The 14,378-nt window shown below is 41.3% G+C and overlaps 2 protein-coding genes across 2 annotated transcripts; both read right to left on the bottom strand.

Annotated features, from left to right (window-relative positions):
• Positions 1 to 519: 519 nt before the first annotated feature.
• On the bottom strand, positions 520 to 1,482 carry LOC118840358 (olfactory receptor 51E2). Its single transcript, XM_036747842.1, has one exon. It carries the CDS (start codon positions 1,480 to 1,482, stop codon positions 520 to 522), a length of 963 nt encoding a protein of 320 aa, XP_036603737.1.
• Positions 1,483 to 12,640: 11,158 nt separating this feature from the next.
• Positions 12,641 to 13,585, bottom strand: LOC118838318 (olfactory receptor 51F2-like). Its single transcript, XM_036745565.1, has one exon. The coding sequence runs from the start codon at positions 13,583 to 13,585 to the stop codon at positions 12,641 to 12,643; it is 945 nt and encodes a 314-aa protein (XP_036601460.1).
• Between the last annotated feature and the right edge of the window lie 793 nt (positions 13,586 to 14,378).

The raw sequence follows: 14,378 nt of genomic DNA, 5'->3' as shown, positions 1-14,378 counted from the left end.
CCCCAGGAGGTCATGCTGCCTTCCTAAATCATGAAATCAAACAATTTTTGAAGCCCTAACTTACATATTTCTAGAGTTTTTAGACTCTTTTTCTAGAGTCGTGGAGCACATGACATATGATGTCATATGATTCTCACAACTTTGCTGGGAAAGGGAATATAAACAATATTATACATTCCTATTTCAGAGGTGAGAGACCTGAAGTTCAGGGAGTAATTTGTTCATGACCACATGATTTACATCTAGAAGATATCTAGGGAGCCATCCAGTCCAACCCTCTCATTTTACGGTTGAGGGAACTGAATGCCCAGGAGGTTAGTTAATTTGTAACACAGGTTTTAGTTTTAGATGTAGGATTTGAAAGCAGGTTCTGTGATACCAGAGCTAGTGCTCTTTCCAATGTTCTATTCTGACAGTTCGGATGCACTTATGAACATGGAAATCCATTATAAGGTCGGTAATTTCTAGGTGATTGAGAGGAAGCCACCATGGGGACATAGGGTCTCAGCCTGAAAGGTGTCAGTTGCTCCCAACAGCCTGAAGCTCCTTGTCACAGGCAATCCTGAACATGGCCAGCCCACGGGAGCGAATTTGCTTTGTCTTGGCAGCATAGATGATGGGATTGATGACAGGTGGCACCATTAGGTAGACATTACCCATGAGCACATGTACAATGGGGTTGAGGCTGTTCCCAAAGCGGTGCACCACAGATAGGCCAATTAGTGGCACATAAAATGCTAGAACCACACCAATGTGTGAGACACATGTGCCAAAGGCCCTTGCCCTTTCTGTCCGAGATGGCAGCTGTAGCACAGTATGTATGATTAGGAAGTAAGACAAAGAGATGAGCACAGCATCAACACCCATAACCAACAGGATGGCAGTGAGCCCATAAACCACATTGGGCATGGTGTCAGCATGGGCTAGCTTCATCATGTCTTGGTGCACACAATAGGAATGGGTAAGAATGTTTGAGCCACAGAAATGAAGCCTCTTGAGGAGCAGTGGTAGTGGGAAGAAGAAAAGGGATCCCCGCACTATGGCTACTATGCCTATCTGAGCTGTGACAGTGTTGGTTAAGATTGCTGCATGCCGAAGAGGGTGGCAGATGGCCACATAACGGTCAAAGGCCATGGCCAAAAGGACAGTGGATTCAGTGGCTGAAAGAGCATGGATAAAGAACATCTGGGTGAGACACATATCAAAGGTAATCTCCTGAGAGTTGAACCAGAATAGTGCAAGGATCTTGGGCATTGTGAAAGTGGAGAGGACCAGGTCAATAGCTGCTAACATGCAAAGGAAGAGGTACATGGGAGCATGTAGGCTATGTTCTGTTCTCACAATGAAAACTACTGCGCAGTTGCCCAGTAGTGCTACAACATACATGAACAGAAGAGGGAAGGCTATCCAGAACTGGGCAGCTTCCAGTCCTGGGAGTCCTATAAGAATGAAGGTGGTGTGGGTGAAGTTGCAGGGATTCATGGTTAGTAGTAAGAAACAGAGCCTGAAGAAGGAGATCAAATCCCAGCGCCTGCAGGAGACAAAGGAAATAATTAGGGAGAACATATATAGCTGCCTTCCAGTGGTCCTCTATCACTTTCTTATAATCTTTTCTTTCCTTCTTTCATGATCCTGGAACCTCTAGTGCCATGTCATAGAAAATGGTGTCAGATTAACTGATTCTTACTAATGTATTAACCTCCCCGAGTCATTTTTGTTTTAAATGATAGCTCAAGGAGAGCAACGCTTACCTAAAAGGAAAGAGCCTCTGATGGATCAGATTCAGACTGAATCACTTGGGTGAAGGACAGAATTTGAGGCATGGACACCATCTGGAAATTTTGCAGACTGGCTTCTGCTTATTATGCAGGTATTTGGAGTGTACCTTGTCCTGTATATATCAGCAAAAGCTCACTACTACCATTTGCTTGCATTGAGAAACTGAATGGAAAGGTGTACCTGTGAGAATTCCCAGAAAACCAGGGTATTAAAATGGCAGCTACACTTTCTATAGAATCCTGGAGGGAAGACTCGGCTCAAATTTCAGTTTTATCATGGTTTCCATCCAATTTGAGACTGATTATAAACTTCCTTAATTATTTGAGAAGGATCATATCTGGTCTCCCTGTCTCTAATCTTTCATTGAAACCATGACCAGATTCATCTTCCTAAAGCACAGTTAGATCATATCATTCTCCTATTCAAAGGAAGGGGGCAGGTTTGGAACCCAGGGAAGAATATGTGTAGTTGGGATGGCATTTTTTTTGCAATGTCTACATATTATCATATAAAAGGATAAGCTTTTGTGGATAGGAGGAGTGACTGATTCTTTTCGATAGAACTGTCATTCAGTATCTAACAAGGCACTTAGGAGATGTTTATTGAATTAATTTGAAATTAATTTGCTCTCCTATTAAGATTTTCTTACCATTGACCCTGATTGCCTCAACCTTCCTGCTGTGATACTTTGAGTGAGACCTACTTGATGCTCTTCTACAGTTTATTGAGGATTCATTGACCCGCTTAGTCCTTTCCATGTTTTTCCTTCTTGTAGCAATCAAAGGACAAACTCAAATGTCTGCTCTTCCTTGTTCTTACTGGGAAAGCAGAAGATACTTAGCTTTTTGTTTTCAGGAAAGAAATTCCATTACTATATTATCCTGTCATTTATTTCATCCTCAAGGCATTCTTCCTTTTTTGGCAACCTCCCCAAATGATATAACCACAGAAAAACTTCTTCTGGCCTTCTCAAACTATCCCTGGCTCTTTTTGCCTTCAGCTTTCTGTCTAATAGTCTCCAAGGTGCCAGGGACTTAGCAGATGAAGAGTGGTTACCCAGATGTGGTCTATATTCCCTGTAACCTGAACAAGAGCAAACAAACTAGCAACCTCAAGGATTAAGTTTTGGGTAGGAGCATACATATGTTCCTGATGGGGAGAGGTCCACACCCTTACTTAGTAGGACAGAAGTTACAATTAGAATAAATTCTCACCTTTCAGCAGTGCTGCAAGGGCCCCCTGTCCTGGAGGCTGGAGCAGAAATGAAATAACCTTTGAAGTTCTCTTTTAGCGCCGAGGTTCCACCCTACATTTCCATCCCTTGGTCTCTGAACTGCTGCTCTTAGAGGTGCTTCCTGTATTTGTGTAGCTGCAGTGGGAGATCCTGTCATTTTGCCTCAAAGAAGAAGGAGTGGAGATAAAATGTAGGATAAAATAAAAAGACCTTGATTCTTCAGAGGGGAGAACTTGAGGATTTTGAGAAGAGGAGTTCAGAGACAATTGTGAGTTGGCATAGACTATCCATAGAACTTGTCAGTACCAGAAGGGCCCTTAGTGATCATTTAGTTCAAATACTCCCTCCGTCCCCACTTCCCAGCCAGGTGGGAGGCAGTATTGTAGCATGGATGGAATAATGGACCTGCAAAGACATGGGTTCAAATTTTATGTAAGGAACTTACTTGTTGTGTGTTCGTGGCCAAATCTTTTAACCTCTCATCTGTATAGTGGGTGTAATATCACCCACTTGGCAGGCCTATTGTGAGCATCAAAGAAGATAATGTATTTAAGGTACTTTTGTAAACCTTACAAATACTATGTAAATGCAAGCTATTATAATTTTACATTTGCCACAACGTGTTACATTCGACTAATGATAATCATATTAGCAACAATGACAATGACAACAATTATTATTTTTATTAGCCCAGTGCCTGGCATATGCCAGGATGAACTCAATAAATATTTACTGACAAATTTATTCAAAACAACAGCAACACTAACAATAAAAACAAAGATAATGGAAATAACTTGCATTTATATAGAGCTTCGAACTTTACAAAGATTTTCCAATTTTATTCTCACAACAAACCTAGGAAGTAGGTGCTATTATCATCACCATTTTACAGATGAGGAAAGTGAGGCAGTTAGAGGTTAATTGGCTTGCTCAGAGTTATACACCTGGTAAATACTTAATGCTATATTGGATTTCAAGTGTTCCTGATTCCCAGTCCAGATCTTTATTTACTACGTCACCTACTGGCTAATTACTACTACTACTACTACTACTACTACTACTACTACTACTACTGCTACTACTACTACTACTACTACTACTACTACTACTGCTACTACTACTACTACTACTACTACTACTACTACTACTACTACTACTACTATTACACTAGCAGCTAGCTAGCATTTATGCAGGACTTTAAATGACTTTCCAAAATACTTTAGAAATATAGTATCTTTTTATCCTAACAAACACTCTGGGATGTAAATACACATAGTTAACCCTATTTTACAGAAGATTTGGAGGGAAAGAAAACTGACTCTGGAATCAGAAGACCTGGGTTCAGATCCTGCCTTTGACACATAACTTTGTGACACTGAACATGTTATTTAACTGGCCCAGTCCTCAGATTCCTTCATTGTCAAATGAGGGGGTTAAACCAGATGGCCTCTAAAGTCCCTTTTACATCTATATCTATGATCCTAAGAGCCAAGGGACTGAGCTTTCGTCTTGTGACTCTAACTGCAGTGGTCTTTTCACTGTGTATAAAGTCTCTCTCCTTGCCCCTGTCCTTTAGTCCAACATCCTTCCCCAGGTCCCATTCCCCAGTTTTGTGACTGTCCCTCAATCTGAACAAGCCTGTCCTCCTCGGCCCTGAGGAGGAGGGGGCTCACAGTCTTCACTTAGAGCAGAAGGTTCTCTGCCTCTCAATCTCTTCCCAGGCCATCTCCTGAGCCCTGGAATCCCTTCTCCAGCATGGAGTCTTTTATTCCTCAAGGACCCATGGGGATCACATTACAAATGCCAGGAAGGTGAGGCATAGCAATTTAAGAATCTGATTCTCTCTGAGGCACAAGTGATTGATTCCAAACTCAGTACTAAGAATAGTTTGATTTGGAAAAGGAGAAAAGAGAAATAACATGATGAAATGGAGTATCTGTAGTTGGGATGAAGTCATTTATTGATGAGGAGGAGGGGAGGAGGAAGTCAGGTATGTCACCAAATAATCCTGAATTTGGAGTAGAAAAAAAATGAAGGAATAGTACATTGTCTCTGGAGTAATTTGATTTTGGTTCCAACTCGATCTCTGATGCTTAGCTATCTGACCTTGGGTATGGTAATCAACCTCCCTGGATCTCAATTTCTTCATTTGCAATATTAAGATGATTGGACAAGATGGTTTCTGAGGTCCTTGTAGTGCCAGAGCTCTGATCCTGCAATTCTGAGACAGACCTGGATTAAAATCTTGGCTCTGCTAGTTACCTTTGAGTAAATCATTTAATCTCTCCTTCAGTTTCTTCACTTATAAAATTTGAAAGTTGGAAAGGTGATGATATTTGAAGTTCCCTCCCACTCTAAACATTGTGATTCTAGAAAGGCACAGAGCCAGCTGAGGGCATCGCCATCCCCTCTTTTCCATCGCTGAAAGATCTAGAAGGCTACAGAATCCATATAGATAGGTCTCACGTCCCTTACAGCTCTCACACCATCACTCTAAGAGGCTTAAGTCCACAAGTCAGTTCATGAATTCAGGTCTTTTCTCTTTATCTTTTCCCCAGAATAAAGCCTTGTATCTTCTCTATTTCTCTTATTTTGGGGCAATTTTCTTTCCTGATTCCCAGCCCCTATTCTCTCATTCCCAGTCAACATCCCTCTGTATTGAATGAGCCTCAAAGAAAGACACCCTGCCATCCACCTTCCTTCCTACTTTCTTAATCCAAAGCAATCCCTCCCTGTGTTTCCACTAGCCTCTTGTGCTGTGGCTCCCAGATCAGCTATCAACCCATTCTAATTATAGCTGGTTTATTCTTTGTCTCTCTTCTTCCTTTGAGCAGCTAAGGCTCAGAGCCCTGACTGTACATATGAAATACTGCTGTCACTTAACATCTCCCACACAAGCCTAATGTGACGAATTGTTGCTCAATCCTGTCTGCCTTTCAGTGACTCCTGGACCGCCATTTCACTAATGATATCCTATTTTTCTCCTCAGCTACCAACCTAGACTGTCTTACTCACCAAGAGAGCAGCACAGACCAGCCACCCATGAGAAGAGTAATCTGGTTGACCCTGTTTGGCTCCAGCCTTCTTATGATGCTGCCAAGAAACCCTCATGGGGTTTCATGTGGGGAGGGATTTTGCTAAAAATGTTCTGTGTGTGCTCAGGCATAGTGGTAGTGGTGGATTCCCTAGAGGACTTTGAAGGCAGAAAAATACATTTCTATGATAGTTTGTCCTTCTACATTCAGGAAACTGCCAGTCTTTTAAAAGCTATAGGATTAAAGTCAAACTCTTTACAGTGGCCCTATAATATCTGAATTCATCCTACATATCTGATGTTGGAGTCCATACTCATTCATTCATTCAACCAAACAAATAACCAAGCAAACAACAGATCTTTATTGAACATATATTCCATTCACAACTTTGCTTGGCACTGTAGCAGATTAAAAATAAATACATAAATAAATGTTCCTACTGTCCTGAAGCTCAGAGTCTCAACAGGAACCAAGGTAGAAAAACTAGAAAGGTTATAGTCAGTTGGTAAGAAATTGGGATAAGGAAGATTGCCAAAAACAAGGAAATCCTTGGGATTTATGCGGGGGGAAAATAACAAAAATCCTTAACATAGACAGACTGCTTTCTCATCTAATCTCTCATTGACTCAGTCTTGAAGCAAGAGAGAATGGAAAAATAAGATTATTATCTCCATTTGACAGATGAGGGAGGGGCTGATGAGGTCAAATGAGGAATACAGTTATTTGGTGACAAATTTGGGGTGAAAGACAAGTCCCCAGCATTCACAGTCTTCTCTTTTTCAGTCACCTGACCAGGCTCACTCAGTAGCATAGGATAACAGACTTTCAGTTAGAGAGAAGGGAACTCAGAGGTCATCTAGTGCAACTGATGCATGAATAAAAATCTTTTTTTACAATATTTCTGACACTTCAGCCAATCTGAATTTCTTAATGTTTCCCCTTCTAACCTTTTCCCACACTACATACACACATACAAAAGATATATTCCCATTTCTCTGCTGTGACTATGATTGTTCCTGTCTGTTGCATCTACCCCACCTGCTTCATTCCTCACCCCCTGCAAGAAAAAATATCCTTCAAGGCTTCACCCCACACTGATCTTTTTCCTTGATCTGCCACATCACATTATGTCTATATTCTTGCTATGGGTACCTGGTCATAGTCAATCCATCCCTTTATGATATGTTAAGCTAAATTGTCCTCCATTCCCCATTCCCTTTCCCACATAAACTGTGTCCTGTGATCCTTGCCCTCTTTTATTTTGAATTGTTGATCCATTGAGGGTAGGGGAGAGACAGAGGGAGAGACAGAGACAAATGAACAAAGACAGAGACAGATAGAGTCAAAAGAATAGAGACATTTTGATAATGAAAAGATAGGTAGAAAAAGACAGAGACAGGGGCAGAGAGACAGGGGCTGAGGAAAAAACTTTCTAATGTTTTTCAACACGAGGGAGGAATTATCTATCATCTCTCACTGGAGGTCCAAGTGAACAGTTGCTAGAAACATATAATAAATTCTGAGATTGGAGAAAGGAAGGCATGATCTGTATTTGGTGGCAACCAAAGCTGGCTTTCAGTTTTCCTTCCATTGTCCATGTATTCAGATTTCCTTGTAGATAAAAGACCCACAAGGCAAGTAGCTTATGATTAGGAAACACAAGGAGAAGTGAAGAGACCAGAACTAGAACAGGCCTTAATATAAAGCCCCTGGAGCATAAAATTGAAGTTCAGATAAGAAAGAGGTATGGTCCTGAGCCTGGGAAGATCTCAGAGACCAGGAGAAGATGTTGACTTGATCCATGGCTAATCCCTATAGACTAGTAAGCTGGAGTGGGGGTGGGAGTAGGACTGATTTCTCCCACAATATTCTCCATTTGTTTCTAGTTGGTGCAGCTAACTCCTTTAATTCCTTTCCCACAACCATAGTTTCTTGTGGTTGGGTCACCAATCCTCTCCCTGTTCCCATTCCACAGACACACACACAGACACACACAGACACACACCAGAAAATTTGGGAAGATAATAGGTACTGGCAAAGGAGGTGGCTGAGAGCAAGTTATTTCACATAGAGATGATTTATCTCCTTTCCATTTCAACTTATGTCCAATAAACTGTTTGATCAAAGCATGTTATGTGTCTGAGAGCTGTGAATGAAAGAAGCCATTGGCAGAAAAAGATGAATTAATATAGAGCAGGAGGTCATGAGCTGATTTTAGGCTAGTCAATTTCATATTTTTTGTATTTTGAACAATATCCCATTTCTTCCTCTAGACAGATTTTGAACTTAACTAGTAGGAATTTGTTCAGTCAGCTTAGCACTGTTGCTGAAGCATGGTCTTTTGATGGTATGAGGAGTTTTAGGTATTTACGGGGTGAGAATCATCTGTGGGGCAGTTGGAATATTGCAGGCTTTAGGGAAGCACGTTCATTAGAGAGAAATTGACAAACCTACTTGATAAAGAGAGCACCACCTTGTGGACAATTTGGATATTGCCCTCCCTTGTGGATAATTACAGAATCACTGTCTTTCTTTAGGGTCAAGGATGGCAGCGCTCTGACTATACCATAGATCTGTGGTCAAACATGGTCAGAAGTATAACATCTAGTCTCCTTAACTAGACTATGAGTTCTTTGAGGGGAGATATTGTCACTGTTCAGTCATTTTCAGTAATGTCCAACATTTCCCAAACACATTTGGGGTTTTCTTGGCAAAGATAGTGGAATGGTTTGCCATTTCTGTCTCCAGCTCATTTTACAGATGAGAAAACTGAGGCAAACATTGTTAAGTGACTTACCTAGGGTCACTCAGCCAGTAAATGTCTAAGTTCAGACTTTGACCTCAGGAAGATCAGTCTTCCTGACTCTAGGCCTGGCACTCTATCCACTGCACCACCTAGCTACCTGTACGATGTCATACATTTATTTTATACCAATTAATTGAAAATTGTTTCCTTATGACCTACTATATGTCTATTGGTGTGAAGTTATCAGCTTCAAAAATAAAAGATTATCAAAGCCAGCACCCACTGCTAACAATAGTACATTGTCAGAAGTGACAAAAAAGATTATTCAGTGCATCAAAAAAAAGGCAATTAGATACAGTGAATAAAAGAAACCCATGGAAAATCAAAGTGGATTGCGTGGTACTTCGAAGATACAAAAAAATATCTAACTGGGTGATAAATATTATAATATAGAGACGTATAAAAATTAATAGTGAGAATTTACATATCATTTTAAGTTTTCCAAAACTCTTTCCATGTCTTATTTTATTTGATCCTCACAACAACCTTGTGAAATAGGTGGTATAATAATAATATTTACTTTATGGATGAGGAAATTGAAGCCAAAAGAGATCAGGTGACTTGCCCATGGTCATATAACATAGACTTTTAGGAGTAGAAGCAAGGGCACCAGAGCTGCTGTGCCCCTGATGACAATTACCATCTCTGCTTTGGCAATCCTTAAATTAGGTTAAGATAGAGATATTCCTTAGTGGCTTACAGAGAGCAATGAAATGGTCAAAGGCCATAGCTAGGAGCCCTAAGGACTCTATATAGGTGAAATCATGAATGAAGAACATTTGGTCAATGCCAAATGGCCTACCTCTGAGTCAGGATTTAAATTCAGGTCTTCCTGACTCCAAGTCCTGGTTCAACTTGCTACCCCTGATAAAATGTGTTGTTCAATTAAACTAGGTTAGGTTCGGATTCGAATTTGCGCTGGCAATAAGGCACACTCCCAACAGAACAAAGTTTTTTACTGAAAGACGGGAAACACTCTATTAACCCCGCAACTGCATGGTTTAACAATTCCTACTACACAGTCAATGCAGTGACAAAGACAGAGACACAGACACACAGAGGCAACACCTATTCAGAGGAACACCGCTGCCCAAGGTTTCTCCAAGCTGGGGAATCCTTCTCTTTTCTACAAATGCAGCGACAATGACAAAGGACACACACATAACATACAACATACACTTCACGTTCAGCACATTCCCAAGGTTTTTCCTAACCTGGAGAATCCCATTTTTTTTTACAGCTACCTCGGTTTGTCTTTCTGAACATAGTCCCAGGCAAAGCGTCCTTTCCGTGGGTGAGGTTCCCATGTGCCTGTCCCATGTGGTGACTTTTATAGGTCCCTGAACAAAGAAAGTATTTTCCCGCCAGAGAGAGGAGCCACCCTCCTCCCATCTCATTCCTAAGAACTGTCCAGGTTAAAGTTTCTCCAGCGTCCGGAGAGGAGTTATTTCCTATCCTTTGTCTTAAGAGTTTCCTCTTCTTTGTTCAGACCTGCCAGTCTCCAAGTGGGAGAGTCCAAAGCTTTGGAAAAGGGAGGCAGGGAGCTTGACACATACGTGCTGGCCTTACACTGTAATATGGAGGATCTTCCCTAATGATTTATCATTCATGTGTATACAAAAACATCATATGAAAAAGATTATGGTGGGTATATAGAAAGGATTCCTCTAACCCTTTTACTTCCGTGGTTAATTACTTCACGTAGTTCTTAGGTAATAGCAAGATGGAGTTCACACATATTATCTTTGCACCGAAGGCTCTTGTTGATCACCAATCTTGCTCAAACAGCTCTGAAATGGCAACATGGTACAGTTAGCAAAATTCTGAACTTAAAGTCATGAGAATGGTATGAATGACACATCTACCACTACTCAGTTTCCCCATCTGTTGCATGAGACAACACTTGTTCTCCCCACCTCTCATGTTATTATGTGCATTGTAAGATGCACATTGAGACAGCAATCCTAAAAGTACTATAGAAACATAAAAAGATTCTATGTTTCACTTTCCTCTCCATGAACCCTGTGCTTAAATCAAGGATCTACTCATTACCCCCAAGCAGCCTTATGATCTCTATCATCTTCCTGCACCTGTGGCCAAACGCTTTTCCCCTAACTCAGAATATCCATTTTCCCAACCTCAAGTGCTATCCATATTTCCAGGTTGAGCTTAATTTGCATTTGCTCCTTCCAGATTCCCCTGATAACGCTGACTCCAGACCATAGGTATCTCAGCTTCTTTATAACTCATGGTCATCTGTCCCTAATTTATTTTTCTAGTCTCATATCCCATTGTTTTATTATATGTGTTCTTTGGTACAACTAATCTACTTCACCCCATTCTCCAAAATGCCCTAAACTTTCCCTCCTTTGAATTTTCACTTCTGACAGTTCTTATCCTAGAGTGTTTTCTTCTATTTTTCCACATATTCGAATTTAGGCCATCTTTCAAGGATCATCTTAAATGTCACCTTATTCTTCAATTGCCAGCCTTTCCTGATGGCTCCTGCTGAGTTATTTATCCCCTGCATTTCATTGTAATCTGCCTGGACTGGCACTTAAGGAGCTAAGCAATTGTGAGGGTGGGGTTTGAAGCAGAGTTGAAAAGGCAAATGGAAAGAGAGTGAAAGTGTTTTCCCCAGCCTCAAAAAGATCTAGCAGATGATACAAACCAGGTGAGTGGGCAAACTGCCTGAATCCTAGGGTAGGGAAAGTGGTGAATGAAACTGAATGACACAGCACCTCTCAATGAGAAGGAAAGTGTTAGAGAGATGAGAAGGGAAAAGCTTGGGTTTCTTCAGAGCTGCCTGAGAGGTCCTTTTGTGTGATAATCCTTCAGGGTGATGGACCTGTTTAATATAAACAGGAGAGGACATCAGTTAATTTCCCCAGAGGTAACCCAAAATAAGCTTGATAGAATGCACTGCCAAAGTGTCATATAGTCCAAACCCTTGTTGTCTCTGGCCATCTAAATTTGAATGAGAGAAGAGTTTTTCTTTAGAGACAGAGGATAGCTATGGCTTCAGGTAATAGAAGCATGCTTCAGGGTCAGTCATACAGCCAGTTATGAATGGTTCAGAACTTGTGCATGGCTGGACACAGGAGCTACAGAGACATTCTTGGAGTAAGAAGGGTTCCTAGTTCAAATTTGGAATTGCAGGAGCTAGAACTGAGGGACATTGAGGGACAGAGTAATGACTAGGAGGAACAACCTCTGAGTTTTCCTTTCATTGAAATTGTGAGTTAACTGAATTATGCAGATCCTTGAGTTCTTTTTCACACTTGACTTCCTAAAAGAATGGGCTGCCTGATTCTTTAACACTCCTGATTTTTCCCCCTAAAGATCTTTAATCCCTGGATGCTGCTTATAGGTCTGGAGAGACTCTCTTACTCCTTGGAAAATGAGGGACTCACTACATAAATATCCATTGCTGTCTACTAACTTGGGTTTAAGTCCTTTCTGTAGTCTATCTATGCATAAATCAGTCTGTTCTCTGTTAGCTTGATTGCAAGAGCCATAAATAAGCCTAATGTCCTAGGATTCTCTTTTTCAAGGAAGATATGATACATTGCAGATAATAAATCCCAGGTTTGCCATGAATCCATCATTCTGTCAAATACTCAACTAGGGTAACTGTGTGACCCCTAGTGTTTCTAATGACAGTCATTATTGTTAATTAAGGGCTTTCACATCCTTTGGTCTCAGGGAGGCAATAATTATGCAACCAGATGGTCATTGGTGGCAATTAATCACTCTACAACCTTCTCTGTTTTTCCAATAACCTTTCTAAGCTCTCTTGGGAAGGAATATTTTGAGGATCACTCTGCGGATTTGCTTGGTCTTCACACTGTAGATGATGGGATTCATCACTGGAGGAATGAGTAGATATACATTGGCTATGAGTGTGTGTACATAAGGAGGAGCATGTTTCCCAAATCTGTGCACCAGGGACAAGCTGATCATGGGGATGTAGAAAATGGCTACAGCACTGATGTGGGAGATGCAGGTGCTAAAGGCCTTCTTGCGCTCTTCAGGAGACGCAATGCTGAGAATGGAGTGGATGATCAGAACGTAGGAGAGTAGGATGAGGACTGAATCTATTCCAGCGGTGGAGATGACAATTGCCAATCCAAATACACTATTGACTTTAGTGTCTGAACATGATAGCTTCATCACATCAGGGTGGAAACAATAGGAATGGTGGAGAACGTGGCTATGACAGAATGACAGACGTTTTAGGAGCAAGAGCAAGGGCACCAGAGCTGCTGTGCCCCTGATGACAATCACTATCCCTACCTTAGCTATCCTCGAATTGGTTAAAATAGTGGTGTATCTTAATGGGTTACAAATTGCAACGAAGCGGTCAAAGGCCATCGCCAGTAGCACAGAGGACTCCATGAAGGTGAAGCCATGAATGAAGAACATTTGACCAATGCAAGCGTCGAAGCTGATCTCTCGGGCATTGAACCAGAAGAGGCCCAACATAGTGATCAAGGTGGACAAGCACAGGCCCAGGTCAGTGAAAGACAACATGGAGAGGAAATAGTACATTGGCTCATGGAGACTTGGCTCTGTGATAATGACGAAGAGGATCATACTGTTTCCAGAGAGGGCAATGCCATAGAGGCAGCAGAAGGGGATAGAGAGCCATACATGAAAGCTTTCCAACCCAGGAATACCTGTGAGGAAAAAAGCTTGAGGGTAGAGCAAGGTGTTGTTGCAGGATGCCATGCTGAGTGAAGGTGACAGAATTATCTTGGTTATGCCCTGAAATGGAAAAGAAATAATTCTTTCACACATTGCTTGTGGCAGTGCCATTTAGAGTCACTAACTGGCCCTGTCTATTTTTTTTTGAGGCAATTGGCATTAAGTGACTTGCCCAGGGTCACACAGCTAGCAAGTGTCTAAGACCAGATTTGAACTCAGGCCCTCCTAAGCCCAGGACCAGAGCTTGATCTAGTGCACTCCCTAGCTGTCCTGCTGTCCACTTCGTTTAGACTAAGATTGAGTCTTTACAGCAAAGTCCCCCATAACACATAGGACTTTCACAGTAAGGGCTATATTATTTTCTTAGCTGTGAAATCTATTTGGGATGGGCTTATGCAGAATGAACTGAGACACTAATACTGAGGCTGTACCTATGATCGTGAGCTAATACTTAAAGTTGGCACAAGCTGATAAAACAAATAGATGTAAAGGGTTGAGATATTTTTTCCAGTTATGTTGGACTACTAAGGAAACTAGAATGGTTGGAAACCATGTCTCCCCTTGCCCCCATTAAAAAAAAGATCCTTTGAAGTTGTGAGCAGATGAATACTAGATGAATGTACAAATATGCTATGTGAGTGATATACTAGGAAGACTAGATACCCACGACCAAAATTTAGTTAGAAGTTATTAATTCTTAATCTAGTCTAACTGTCAAGAGGAAATCATTATGACATGGTGGGGCCCAATTAGGACAGAAACGAGGTAAGAAAGATCTTTTTGTCCCCTCCCCCACTCTGAGGGTTAGCTTTCTAGG

This window comes from Trichosurus vulpecula, chromosome 2, assembly GCF_011100635.1.
Source record: "Trichosurus vulpecula isolate mTriVul1 chromosome 2, mTriVul1.pri, whole genome shotgun sequence".
Lineage (NCBI taxonomy): Eukaryota > Metazoa > Chordata > Mammalia > Diprotodontia > Phalangeridae > Trichosurus > Trichosurus vulpecula.
Note: the sequence above shows the minus strand (reverse complement) of the source record. Positions and strands in the feature narration are given on the sequence as shown.